This window comes from Rattus norvegicus, chromosome 13, assembly GCF_036323735.1.
Source record: "Rattus norvegicus strain BN/NHsdMcwi chromosome 13, GRCr8, whole genome shotgun sequence".
Lineage (NCBI taxonomy): Eukaryota > Metazoa > Chordata > Mammalia > Rodentia > Muridae > Rattus > Rattus norvegicus.
The window spans coordinates 88,781,041-88,794,805 of NC_086031.1; the positions used below are offsets into that span (position 1 = coordinate 88,781,041).

The 13,765-nt window shown below is 39.9% G+C and overlaps 1 protein-coding gene across 1 annotated transcript in view; it reads left to right on the forward strand.

Annotated features, from left to right (window-relative positions):
- Nucleotides 1–13,765, forward strand: part of Spta1 (spectrin, alpha, erythrocytic 1) — a 75,865-nt gene that overhangs the window by 45,208 nt on the left and 16,892 nt on the right. Inside the window, exon 40 of the mRNA NM_001011908.4 lies at nucleotides 13,083–13,181. Within this exon, the coding sequence (NP_001011908.3) occupies nucleotides 13,083–13,181 (99 nt within the window). The remainder of the gene's footprint in view (nucleotides 1–13,082; nucleotides 13,182–13,765) is intronic.

The window sequence follows — 13,765 nt, forward strand, 5'->3', positions numbered from 1 at the left end:
GATAGATAGATAGATAGATAGATAGATAGATAATAAAGAAACACACACCTCTCCCATATTAAGATTTAAAAATAAGGTCTATCCTTAACTAGGAATGCACTCTATACCAGCTGTATTCTCAACCATTATATTTTCATTTTGAGACTGGCTCTCATGGAGTTGCCCAAGTTGGCCTTAAATTTACTCTGGTAGCCAAGGTAGGCCTTCAACATGTAATCATCCTTCCAGATGGCTGGGATTACAGTTTCATGACACTAGGCCTGAACCTTTTTTAAAATTTCAATTAGTTTTTCATTTCAAGAATGCTTTGGCATTATGTTTCACACCTGTAATCCCAGCACTTGAGAGGCTGAGGCAGGATAATTTTTATGAGTTCAACCCTGTCTTAGGCTGGGCAGGCTGGTGTTTTGAAATGTCAGCAACAAAAAAGAATGGATTTGGAACAATAGGTAGAAGAGTCTCTGTTTTAAAACAACAGAAAAAGAATGAATATGTAAACATAGGAGATGCGTGTAACTTTGAAGACATTTGGTTTTTCCATCCAGCCTACTTTAGTCACTCATTCAGACTGTTTTATGCAAGAAAGTTCATTCTTTTTTATTCCTGAGTAATTTTAAGGTAGGAGAGTACCATGGCTTAACTACTCACCTTGGTTGTTTGGACTTTATGACTATTTTCAAAAAGAACTATCGTAAATAAAGTACTTTTTATGCATAAGTAAGTGAATATTTTTCTGGGACAAATACTAAGGACTTGGATTGCTGGACTATGTCAATGTTAGCACCTGTTTAGTTTTGCAGTAACTGTAAATTAAGCTTAGCTGTTTCTAGCAGGTTGATGGTTTAACACTCTTAGCACCAGTGCACAAGGAATGCAGTTTCTTCACATGCTCCCTGGAACTATGTGCTGACATTATTTTTACTTTATTCCAGTCAGTGGACAATGATAGCATGCTGTGGTTTTTAATGCGCATTTCCTTAATGAAAATTTTTGCTTGACATCTACATTAATTTTCACAGTGAAATGAAAGTTCATATCTTGTATCCATTTCTATAGGGGGATTTCTTTGTTTTGGAAATAGCATTTAACATAAAGGATGACATCAATAAAAGTATGTGCACATGATATTATTGGTGATGTTAAATACAATGTATGCCGAAACGCTTATGTTCCTAATTTTATGGAAGCTATAATGGACCATTGGCATCCCCTAGCACTAGCAGACTACTTCCCCCTCCTAGTTCCTGGTAACTGCCATCTTATTCTGATTCCATGAACTTTCACCTAAAATTAAGTCATGAAAAACATCCTTAGATAACTGGATTATCTTACTTGACACAATGCCTCAAAGTTTATCTTCTGTCATGATTTCTCTTTCATAATTTTACAAGGCTGAAATGTGTCATCTTGTATGTATGTAAAGGGGTGAGGAGGTGTTACACTCTGCTTCTCTATTTATCTGCCTGCACAGAAATGTGGTCATGTGCAGTAATTGCATTCCTGGGTCACATAGAAGTAGTATTTAAAATAGCTAGGGTAATCTCAGTAATCTTGTTCATAGCAGATTGCTTTGCTATGTTTAGTATCCATGAACAGCATAGCTTGGCTCCATTTACTCCAAAGACTTGGTGACATGAATTGCCTTTGGCCTTTGTCAATTTCTGCCCAGCTAGGAACAAGGCAGCAAATACCCCATTGAGCTTTATATTCCATTTCCTCCTGATCAGTCACCATGAATAAATACTTCAGTGAGCTGTGCACATCTTCTTTGATGACATTTTATTCAGAAATCAATCAATGTAATTGACTATATAAACAAACTCAAAGAAAAAAAATACACATGATCATCTCATTAGATTCCGAGAAAGCATTTTACAAAATTCAACACCCCTTCATGGTAAAGGTCTTGGAAAGATCAGGAATTCAAGGCCCATACCTAAACATAGTAAAAGCAATATACAACAAACCAGTAGCCAACATCAAACTAAATGGAGAGAAACTTGAAGCAATACCACTAAAATCAAGGACTACACAAGGATTCCCACTCTCTCCTTATTTACGACATATAGTAGTTGAAGTCCTAGCCAGAGAAATAAGACAAGTAAAGGAAGTGAGAGGGATACAAATTGGAAAGAAAGAAGTCAAAATATCACTATTTGCAGATGATGTGATAATATACTTAGGTGACCCCAAAAGTCCCACCAGAGAACTACTAAGCCTGATAAACACCTTCAGCAAAGTGGCTGGGTATAAAATTAACTCAAACAAATCAATAGCCTTCCTCTACTCAAAGGATAAGCAGGCTGAGAAAGAAATTAGGGAAATGACACCCTTCACAATAGTCCCAAATAATATTAAACACCTCAGTGTGACTCTAACCAAGCAAGTGAAAGATCTGTATGACAAGAACATCAAGTCTCTGAAGAAAGAAATTGAAGAAGATCTGAGGATGGAAAGAACTCCCATGCTCATGGATTGGCAGGATTAATATAGTAAAACTGACCATTTTGCCAAAAGCAATCTAAAATTCAATGCAATACCCATCAAAATTCCAACTCAAATCTTCAGTGTTAGAAAGAGCAATTTGCAAATTCATTTGGAATAGCAAAAAAACCCAGGATAGCAGAAACTATCCTCAACAATAAAATAACTTCTGGGGGAAGTATTACAGTACAATAGTGATAAAAATTGTATGGTATTTGTACAGAAACAGGCAGGTAGATCAGTGGAAATGAATTTAAAACCAAGAAATGAACCCACACACCGATGGTCACTTGATCTTTGACAAAAGAGCTAAAACCATCCAATAGAAAGAAAATAGCATTTTCAATAAATGGTGCTGGTTCAAGTGGAGGTCAGCATGTAGAAGAATGCAAATTGATCCATTCTTATCTCCCTGTACAAAGCTTAAGTCCAAGTGGATCAAAGACCTCCACATCAAACCAGATACACTCAAACTAATAGAAGGAAAAGTGGGGAAGAGTCTTGAACATGTGGGCGCTGGGAAAAATTTCCTGAACAAAACACCAATGGCTTATGCTCTAAGATCAAGAATAAACAAATGGGACCTCAGAAAACTTCAAGGCTTCTTTCTAGGCAAAGGACACTGTCATTAGGACAAAATTGCAACCAACAGATTGGGAAAAGATCTTTACCATTCCTACATCTGATAGAGGACTACTATCCAAAATATACAAAGAACTCCAGAAGTTAGACACCAGAGAGCCAAATAACCTTATTAAAAATGGAGTACAGAGCTAAATAAAAAAAATTCTCAGTTGAGGAATACCAAATGACTGAGAAGCACCTAAAAAATGCTAAACATCCTTAGTCATAAGGGAAATGCAAATCAAAACAACCCTGAGATTTCACCTCACACCAGTGAGAATGGCTAAGATCAAAAACTCAGGTGACGACTGAAGCTCCCGGAAGGGGCGGCACAGATCTTCCTGGTTGCTGCCGCTGCAGAGAGCCCCTGGGCAGCACCCCACGAGCGAACCTGAGCCTCGGGACCACAGGTAAGACCAAATTTTCTGCTGCAAGAAAGCTGCCTGGTGAGCTTGGGACACACGGAAGCAGAATTTCTCTAGGACCGGGCACGTTCTGTGTTTACCGGAAGTCCCACACCCGCGGATCCCGGCCCGCAGCAGCTCTCTGCTCCCAGACCCGGTGAGAGAGAGACCCAACCGCCTGGTCAGGTGGGCACTCCTGAGGCTGCAGAGCGGAAGAGACCACAAACACTACTCACCCCTGCCCACATCCCTGGCCCAAGAGGAAACTGTATAAGGCCTCTGGGCTCCCGTGGGGGAGGGCCCAGGAGCGGCAGGACACCAGCCTGAGACACCACCGGAACCTGAAAGAAACAGACCGGATAAACAGTTCTCTGCACCCAAATCCCGTGGGACGGAGAGCTAAACCTTCAGAGAGGCAGACAAGCCTGGGAAACCAGAAGAGACTGCTCTCTGTGCACACATCTCGGACACCAGAGGAAAACACCAAAGGCCATCTGGAACCCTGGTGCACTGAAGCTCCCGGAAGGGGCGGCACAGGTCTTCCTGGTTGCTGCCGCTGCAGAGAGCCCCTGGGCAGCACCCCACGAGCGAACCTGAGCCTCGGGACCACAGGTAAGACCAAATTTTCTGCTGCAAGAAAGCTGCCTGGTGAACTCAAGACACAGGCCCACAGGAACAGCTGAAGACCTGTAGAGAGGAAAAACTACACGCCCAAAAGCAGAACACACTGTCCCCATAACTGACTGAAAGAGAGGAAAACAGGTCTACAGCACTCCTGACACACAGGCTTATAGGACAGTCTAGCCACTATCAGAAATAGCAGAACAAAGTAACACTAGAGATAATCTGATGGCGAGAGGCAAGCACAGGAACCCAAGCAACAGAAACCAAGACTGCATGCCATCATCGGAGCCCAATTCTCCCACCAAAACAAACATGGAATATCCAAACACACCAGAAAAGCAAGATCTAGTTTCAAAATCATATTTGATCATGATGCTGGAGGACTTCAAAAAAGACTTGAACACACTTAGGGAAACACAGGAAAACATTAATAAACAAGTAGAAGCCTACAGAGAGGAATCGCAAAAATCCCTGAAAGAATTCCAGGAAAACACAATCAAACAGTTGAAGGAATTAAAAATGGAAATAGAAGCAATCAAGAAAGAACACATGGAAACAACCCTGGATATAGAAAACCAAAAGAAGAGACAAGGAGCTGTAGATACAAGCTTCACCAACAGAATACAAGAGATGGAAGAGAGAATCTCAGGAGCAGAAGATTCCATAGAAATCATTGACTCAACTGTCAAAGATAATGTAAAGCGGAAAAAGCTACTGGTCCAAAACATACAGGAAATCCAGGACTCAATGAGAAGATCAAACCTAAGGATAGTAGGTATAGAAGAGAGTGAAGACTCCCAGCTCAAAGGACCAGTAAATATCTTCAACAAAATCATAGAAGAAAACTTCCCTAACCTAAAAAAAGAGATACCCATAGACATACAAGAAGCCTACAGAACTCCAAATAGATTGGACCAGAAAAGAAACACCTCCCGTCACATAATTGTCAAAACACCAAACGCACAAAATAAAGAAAGAATATTAAAAGCAGTAAGGGAAAAAGGTCAAGTAACATATAAAGGGAGACCTATCAGAATCACACCAGACTTCTCGCCAGAAACTATGAAGGCCAGAAGATCCTGGACTGATGTCATACAGACCCTAAGAGAACACAAATGCCAGCCCAGGTTACTGTATCCAGCAAAACTCTCAATTAACATTGATGGAGAAACCAAGATATTCCATGACAAAACCAAATTTACACAATATCTTTCTATAAATCCAGCACTACAAAGGATAATAAATGGTAAAGCCCAACATAAGGAGGCAAGCTATACCCTAGAAGAAGCAAGAAACTAATCGTCTTGGCAACAAAACAAAGAGAATGAAAGCACACAAACATAACCTCACATCCAAATATGAATATAAAGGGAAACAATAATCACTATTCCTTAATATCTCTCAATATCAATGGCCTCAACTCCCCAATAAAAAGACATAGATTAACAAACCGGATATGCAACGAGGACCCTGCATTCTGCTGCCTACAGGAAACACACCTCAGAGACAAAGACAGACACTACCTCAGAGTGAAAGGCTGGAAAACAACTTTCCAAGCAAATGGTCAGAAGAAGCAAGCTGGAGTAGCCATTCTAATATCAAATAAAATCAATTTCCAACTAAAAGTCATCAAAAAAGATAAGGAAGGACACTTCATATTCATCAAAGGAAAAATCCACCAAGATGAACTCTCAATCCTAAATATCTATGCCCCAAATACAAGGGCACCTACATACGTAAAAGAAACCTTACTAAAGCTCAAAACACACATTGCACCTCACACAATAATAGTGGGAGATTTCAACACCCCACTCTCATCAATGGACAGATCATGGAAACAGAAATTAAACAGTGATGTCGACAGACTAAGAGAAGTCATGAGCCAAATGGACTTAACGGATATTTATAGAACATTCTATCCTAAAGCAAAAGGATATACCTTCTTCTCAGCTCCTCATGGTACTTTCTCCAAAATTGACCATATAATTGGTCAAAAAACGGGCCTCAACAGGTACAGAAAGATAGAAATAATCCCATGCGTGCTATCGGACCACCACGGCCTAAAACTGGTCTTCAATAACAATAAGGGAAGAATGCCCACATATACGTGGAAATTGAACAATGCTCTACTCAATGATAACCTGGTCAAGGAAGAAATAAAGAAAGAAATTAAAAACTTTTTAGAATTTAATGAAAATGAAGATACAACATACTCAAACTTATGGGACACAATGAAAGCTGTGCTAAGAGGAAAACTCATAGCGCTGAGTGCCTGCAGAAAGAAACAGGAAAGAGCATATGTCAGCAGCTTGACAGCACACCTAAAAGCTCTAGAACAAAAAGAAGCAAATACACCCAGGAGGAGTAGAAGGCAGGAAATAATCAAACTCAGAGCTGAAATCAACCAAGTAGAAACAAAAAGGACCATAGAAAGAATCAACAGAACCAAAAGTTGGTTCTTTCAGAAAATCAACAAGATAGATAAACCCTTAGCCAGACTAACGAGAGGACACAGAGAGTGCGTCCAAATTAACAAAATCAGAAATGAAAAGGGAGACATAACTACAGATTCAGAGGAAATTCAAAAAATCATCAGATCTTACTATAAAAACCTATATTCAACAAAATTTGAAAATCTTCAGGAAATGGACAATTTCCTAGACAGATACCAGGTATCGAAGTTAAATCAGGAACAGATAAACCAGTTAAACAACCCCATAACTCCTAAGGAAATAGAAGCAGTCATTAAAGGTCTCCCAACCAAAAAGAGCCCAGGTCCAGACGGGTTTAGTGCAGAATTCTATCAAACCTTCATAGAAGACCTCATACCAATATTATCCAAACTATTCCACAAAATTGAAACAGATGGAGCACTACCGAATTCCTTCTACGAAGCCACAATTACTCTTATACCTAAACCACACAAAGACACAACAAAGAAAGAGAACTTCAGACCAATTTCCCTTATGAATATTGACGCAAAAATACTCAATAAAATTCTGGCAAACCGAATCCAAGAGCACATCAAAACAATCATCCACCATGATCAAGTAGGCTTCATCCCAGGCATGCAGGGATGGTTTAATATACGGAAAACCATCAACGTGATCCATTATATAAACAAACTGAAAGAACAAAACCACATGATCATTTCATTAGATGCTGAGAAAGCATTTGACAAAATTCAACACCCCTTCATGATAAAAGTCCTGGAAAGAATAGGAATTCAAGGCCCATACCTAAACATAGTAAAAGCCATATACAGCAAACCAGTTGCTAACATTAAACTAAATGGAGAGAAACTTGAAGCAATCCCACTAAAATCAGGGACTAGACAAGGCTGCCCACTCTCTCCCTACTTATTCAATATAGTTCTTGAAGTTCTAGCCAGAGCAATCAGACAACAAAAGGAGATCAAAGGAATACAGATCGGAAAAGAAGAGGTCAAAATATCACTATTTGCAGATGACATGGTAGTATATTTAAGTGATCCCAAAAGTTCCACCAGAGAACTACTAAAGCTGATAAACAACTTCAGCAAAGTGGCTGGGTATAAAATTAACTCAAATAAATCAGTTGCCTTCCTCTATACAAAAGAGAAACAAGCCGAGAAAGAAATTAGGGAAACGACACCCTTCATAATAGACCCAAATAATATAAAGTACCTCGGTGTGACTTTAACCAAGCAAGTAAAAGATCTGTACAATAAGAACTTCAAGACACTGAGGAAAGAAATTGAAGAAGACCTCAGAAGATGGAAAGATCTCCCATGCTCATGGATTGGCAGGATTAATATAGTAAAAATGGCCATTTTACCAAAAGCAATCTACAGATTCAATGCAATCCCCATCAAAATACCAATCCAATTCTTCAAAGAGTTAGACAGAACAATTTGCAAATTCATCTGGAATAACAAAAAACCCAGGATAGCTAAAGCTATCCTCAACAATAAAAGGACTTCAGGGGGAATCACTATCCCTGAACTCAAGCAGTATTACAGAGCAATAGTGATAAAAACTGCATGGTATTGGTACAGAGACAGACAGATAGACCAATGGAATAGAATTGAAGACCCAGAAATGAACCCACACACCTATGGTCACTTGATTTTTGACAAAGGAGCCAAAACCATCCAATGGAAAAAAGATAGCATTTTCAGCAAATGGTGCTGGTTCAACTGGAGGGCAACATGTAGAAGAATGCAGATCGATCCATGCTTATCACCCTGTACAAAGCTTAAGTCCAAGTGGATCAAGGACCTCCACATCAAACCAGACACACTCAAACTAATAGAAGAAAAACTAGGGAAGCATCTGGAACACATGGGCACTGGAAAAAATTTCCTGAACAAAACACCAATGGCTTATGCTCTAAGATCAAGAATCGACAAATGGGATCTCATAAAACTGCAAAGCTTCTGTAAGGCAAAGGACACTGTGGTTAGGACAAATCGGCAACCAACAGATTGGGAAAAGATCTTTACCAATCCTACAACAGATAGAGGCCTTATATCCAAAATATACAAAGAACTCAAGAAGTTAGACCGCAGGGAAACAAATAACCCTATTAAAAAATGGGGTTCAGAGCTAAACAAAGAATTCACAGCTGAGGAATGCCGAATGGCTGAGAAACTCCTAAAGAAATGTTCAACATCTTTAGTCATAAGGGAAATGCAAATCAAAACAACCCTGAGATTTCACCTCACACCAGTGCGATTGGCTAAGATCAAAAACTCAGGTGACAGCAGATGCTGGCGAGGATGTGGAGAAAGAGGAACACTCCTCCATTGTTGGTGGGATTGCAGACTGGTAAAACCATTCTGGAAATCAGTCTGGAGGTTCCTCAGAAAATTGGACATTGAACTGCCTGAGGATCCAGCTATACCTCTCTTGGGCATATACCCAAAAGATGCCTCAACATATAAAAGAGACACGTGCTCCACTATGTTCATCGCAGCCTTATTTATAATAGCCAGAAAATGGAAAGAACCCAGATGCCCTTCAACAGAGGAATGGATACAGAAAATGTGGTACATCTACACAATGGAATATTACTCAGCTATCAAAAACAACGAGTTTATGAAATTCGTAGGCAAATGGTTGGAACTGGAAAATATCATCCTGAGTGAGCTAACCCAATCACAGAAAGACATACATGGTATGCACTCATTGATAAGTGGCTATTAGCCCAAATGCTTGAATTACCCTAGATACCTAGAACAAACGAAACTCAAGACGGATGATCAAAATGTGAATGCTTCACTCCTTCTTTAAATGAGGAAAAAGAATACCCTTGGCAGGGAAGGGAGAGGCAAAGATTAAAACAGAGACTGAAGGAACACCCATTCAGAGCCTGCCCCACATTTGGCCCATACATATACAGCCACCCTATTAGACAAGATGGATGAAGCAAAGAAGTGCAGACCGACAGGAGCCGGATGTAGATTGCTCCTGAGAGACACAACCAGAATACAGCAAATACAGAGGTGAATACCAGCAGCAAACCACTGAACTGAGAATAGAACCCCCGTTGAAGGAATCAGAGAAAGAACTGGAAGAGCTTGAAGGGGCTCGAGACCCCAATAGTACAACAATGCCAAGCAACCAGAGCTTCCAGGGACTAAGCCACTACCTAAAGACTATACATGGACTGACCCTGGACTCTGACCCCATAGGTAGCAATGAATATCCTAGTAAGAGCACCAGTGGAAGGGGAAGCCCTGGGTCCTGCTAAGACTGAACCCCCAGTGAACTAGTCTATGGGGGGAGGGCGGCAATGGGGGGAGGGTTGGGAGGGGAACACCCATAAGGAAGGGGAGGGGGGAGGGGGATGTTTGCCCGGAAACCGGGAAAGGGAATAACACTCGAAATGTATATAAGAAATACTCAAGTTAATAAAAAAAAAATAAAAAAAAAAAACTCAGGTGACAGCATATGCTGGCGAGGATGCGGAGAAAGAGGAACACTCCTCCATTGTTAGTGGGATTGGAAACTGGTACAACCACCCTGGAAGTCAGTCTGAAGGTTCCTCAGAAATTTGGACATAGTACTATCTGAGGACACAGCTATACCTCTCCTGGGCATATACCCAAAAGATGGTCCAGCATACAACAAAGACACGTGCTCCACTATGTTCATCGCAGCCTTATAATAGCCAGAAGCTGGAAAGAACCCAGATGCCCTTCAAGAGAGGAATGGATACAGAAAATGTGGTACATCTACACAATGGAATATTACTCAGCTATCAAAAACAATTTCATGAAATTCATAGGCAAATGGAGGGAACTTGAAAATATCATCCTGAGTGAGTTAATGGAATCCAAGAAAACATACACTCATAAGTGAATATTAGCCCAAAAGCTCGAATTATCCAGGATACAATCCACAGACCTCATGAAGAAGGAAGACTGAAGTGAGATGCTTCAGTCCTTCTTAAAAGGGAAAACAAAAATATTCACAGGAGATATGAAGACAAAGTTTGGGGCAGAGACTGAAGGAATGGCCAAAGTCAGCCCCACCCAGGGATCCAGCCCATATACATACAACCACCAAACCCAGATAATATTGCTGATGCCAAGTACATGTTGACAGGAGCCTGATATAGTAGTCTCCTGAGAGGCTCTGCCTGAACATGACAAATACAGAGGTGAATGCTGGCAGCCAACCATTGAGGTGAGAATGGGATCCCCATTGGAGGGTAGAGAAAGGATTGAAGGAGCTGAAGGGGCTTCAAACCCATAAGATCAACAATACCAACCAAGCAGAGCTCCCAGGGACTAAACCACCACCCAAAGAGTACACATGGACAGACCCATAGCTCCAGCTGCATATGTAGCAGAGGATGGCCTTGTTCAGTTCCAAGGGAGGAGAAGCCCTTGGTCCTGTCAAGGCTGGACCCCCACAGTGTAGGGGAATGTCAGGGCAGGAAGGCAGGAAGGGGTGAGTGGTTGGGAGGGGAACATTCTCAGAGGAGAAGGGGGAGGGGATGGGGTAGGAGTTTTATGGATGGGAAACCAAGAAAGGGTGATAACATTTAAAATATCAATAAAAAAATCCTTTTTGATAAAACATTACCTGTGTAGTTTTAATATGTTGGATTTATTATGTTGAGGTTGTACTCTGTTTTTTTATTTGTCAAGAAATTTTAAGAGGTCTTTTGTGCATCAATAGGAAGAGAAACCCTTGGTCCTGTGAAGGCTCCATGCCCCAGTGTAGGGGAATGCCAGGGCAGCGAGGCGGGAGGGAGTGGGTGAGTGGGTGGTTGAGGGAGCACCCTCATGTTGGGGGGAGGAAGATAGGATGAGGGGATTCTGGAGGGGAAATGGGAAATGGGATAGCATTTGAAATGTAAATAAAGAAATATCCAAAAAAAAAGAAAAGAGAAAAAGAATTTTTGTAGTGAAAAACTGCTGAATTTTGACAAGTGCTTTTTCTGCATTGAGATCTGATGTGGTTTGTCTTTTCTTTTGTTCCTGTGACTTATCACATTTGCTAATTTGTGTGTGCTGATCCATGTTGGCATCTGATGAGTGAAATCTACATAACCTCCTGTAAATACTCCTGTAAATAGCCCAGAAGATTAAGTTTGCAGGCATTCTGAAAAAGAATCCGACCCTTATTTATCAGTAACTTTAGCCTGTAACTCCCCTTTTATTTTTATGGTGGCTTCATCTAACTCTGATTGCTGTAACGCTTTCCTCTTACAAGATATTGGAAAATGCCCTCTTACCTTAAATTTTTAAACAGTTTGGTAAATGTTAGTATTATTTATTTAAATGTTTGGTTGAATTAGTCGATGAAGCCATCTGGTCTAGGATCTGTTGTTATAAAACTCTGATTTTCATCTACTGATCATAGTTTGTGTTTCCTAATGACTTACTCCTGGTAGGATTACATTTCCATGAATCCATCTATCCATTCAATGCTGTGCATTTTATTACCATCTAATTGTTGGCAGGCATTTTCTCTTTGGGTAGCATCAGGGAATTTTTTTCCCAGCTATATTTTAGTTTCTAAACATCTCAGTTGGAAAGAGAAGGTAAAAGCATTAAAGACACATTATTTAAAACAGTATACATAGTATACACACACAATTCAAAGTTAACTAAAGCATTCAGTCTTAAATCATGAATTATCTTTCAAATTTCCATTACAATTTTTCCCCCCAAAAATGATATAAAAGTCACCATGTTTTCTGTAATATTAGGAAAGGAGTGGGCATCTATTCTGATCTCATCTCCTATGATGAAATATATTTTCAAATGCAGATGTAGAAAAGGCATAGACATTTTGTTGGTTGATTTAGCTTGAGAAACTATGTATATAGGAAAGATTTATATGTGATAAGAGGTAAAGTATCATAGCAGTGGTAATAGACATGATACAGGCTAGTATAAATATTTTTTAGGAAATCTCAAATGAAGATAGAAGCAATATTCGGGTTCTATCCTCACTTCTTTTTCCAACTTGTACATTCTAAAACTAGACAGTTAAAGAAGACAATCTGAAATAAAGGTTTGCATAAGATTTAATAACGCTCTGTCTTGTCCTTAACACCTGCCTTTAGGAACAGCTCTTAGTTTAGGATGACCTTAATACTTAATATTGTCTCAAAGACAGAATGTTTAGAGGAATTGCATGAATCTGTATTGAGACATCTTTACATTTCACTCCCAGTAATTTCATTCCAGAATAAAGAGAAAACAGTTCTTAGGGTCACATGAGATGCAGAGAAACAGTATCCTCATTCCTGTCACTCTTCCCAATGAGATTAGCCTGTTTGACAAGAAAGCATTTTTAAGAGGAACTTGGTAGAGGTTTTGCAGGGGATGTGTACAGTCACTATTTGGGCTGAACCCACCCTTTTGAATAACACACTGTGAACTTGCATGTGGATGGAAGCTAATTATTCTTGAACATTCTGGTCTTTGGTGATTTGATCATGCAGAGTTTGCTAAAGAAGCACGAAGCTTTGGAGAATGACTTTGCTGTACACAAGAACCGGGTACAAGATGTTTGTGCACAAGGAGAAGACATTCTCAGTAAGGTGAGTTCAGGGGGTTTGTGTTCTTTGCTGAAAGTGATTGGCCCAAGTATAGAAATAAGAACAGTGATGAAATTATCCATAGGAAGTCATGAAATAGAATTATATAGGGATTCTTTTGATACATAAGCCACTGTTTAGCTCTTGAATGGCTTAGAAATTACTGCGTGAACCAGGTTAGCCTCAATTCCACAGAGCCTTGCTGACCTTCACCCCTGCTTCTGTCCCACCCACCCCCACCTCTACTCTACCCCCTCATCCTACTCTGGCTCCCAAGTGATGAGATTGAAATCATATTCCAGGATGCTCAGCCGACAACACAGAATTTTATTAACCTCTTCCAAGCAGAATTTAGTTGTTTGTCCCAGCAACCCATTACCTCCTCATCTGATGTTTTCTGGAAATTATTTTTTCAGTCCTTGTATACTCCACTTTCATCTTTTCATAAAAATACATTGTTGGCCTTTTGCCAACCTCTATTAATGTTGAAATTGGTTTTAACTATTATATTACTTATGGTAGCCATTGCTATGATAAACACCATGACCAAAAACATGATGGTTGATGAGGAAAGAGTTTATTTAATT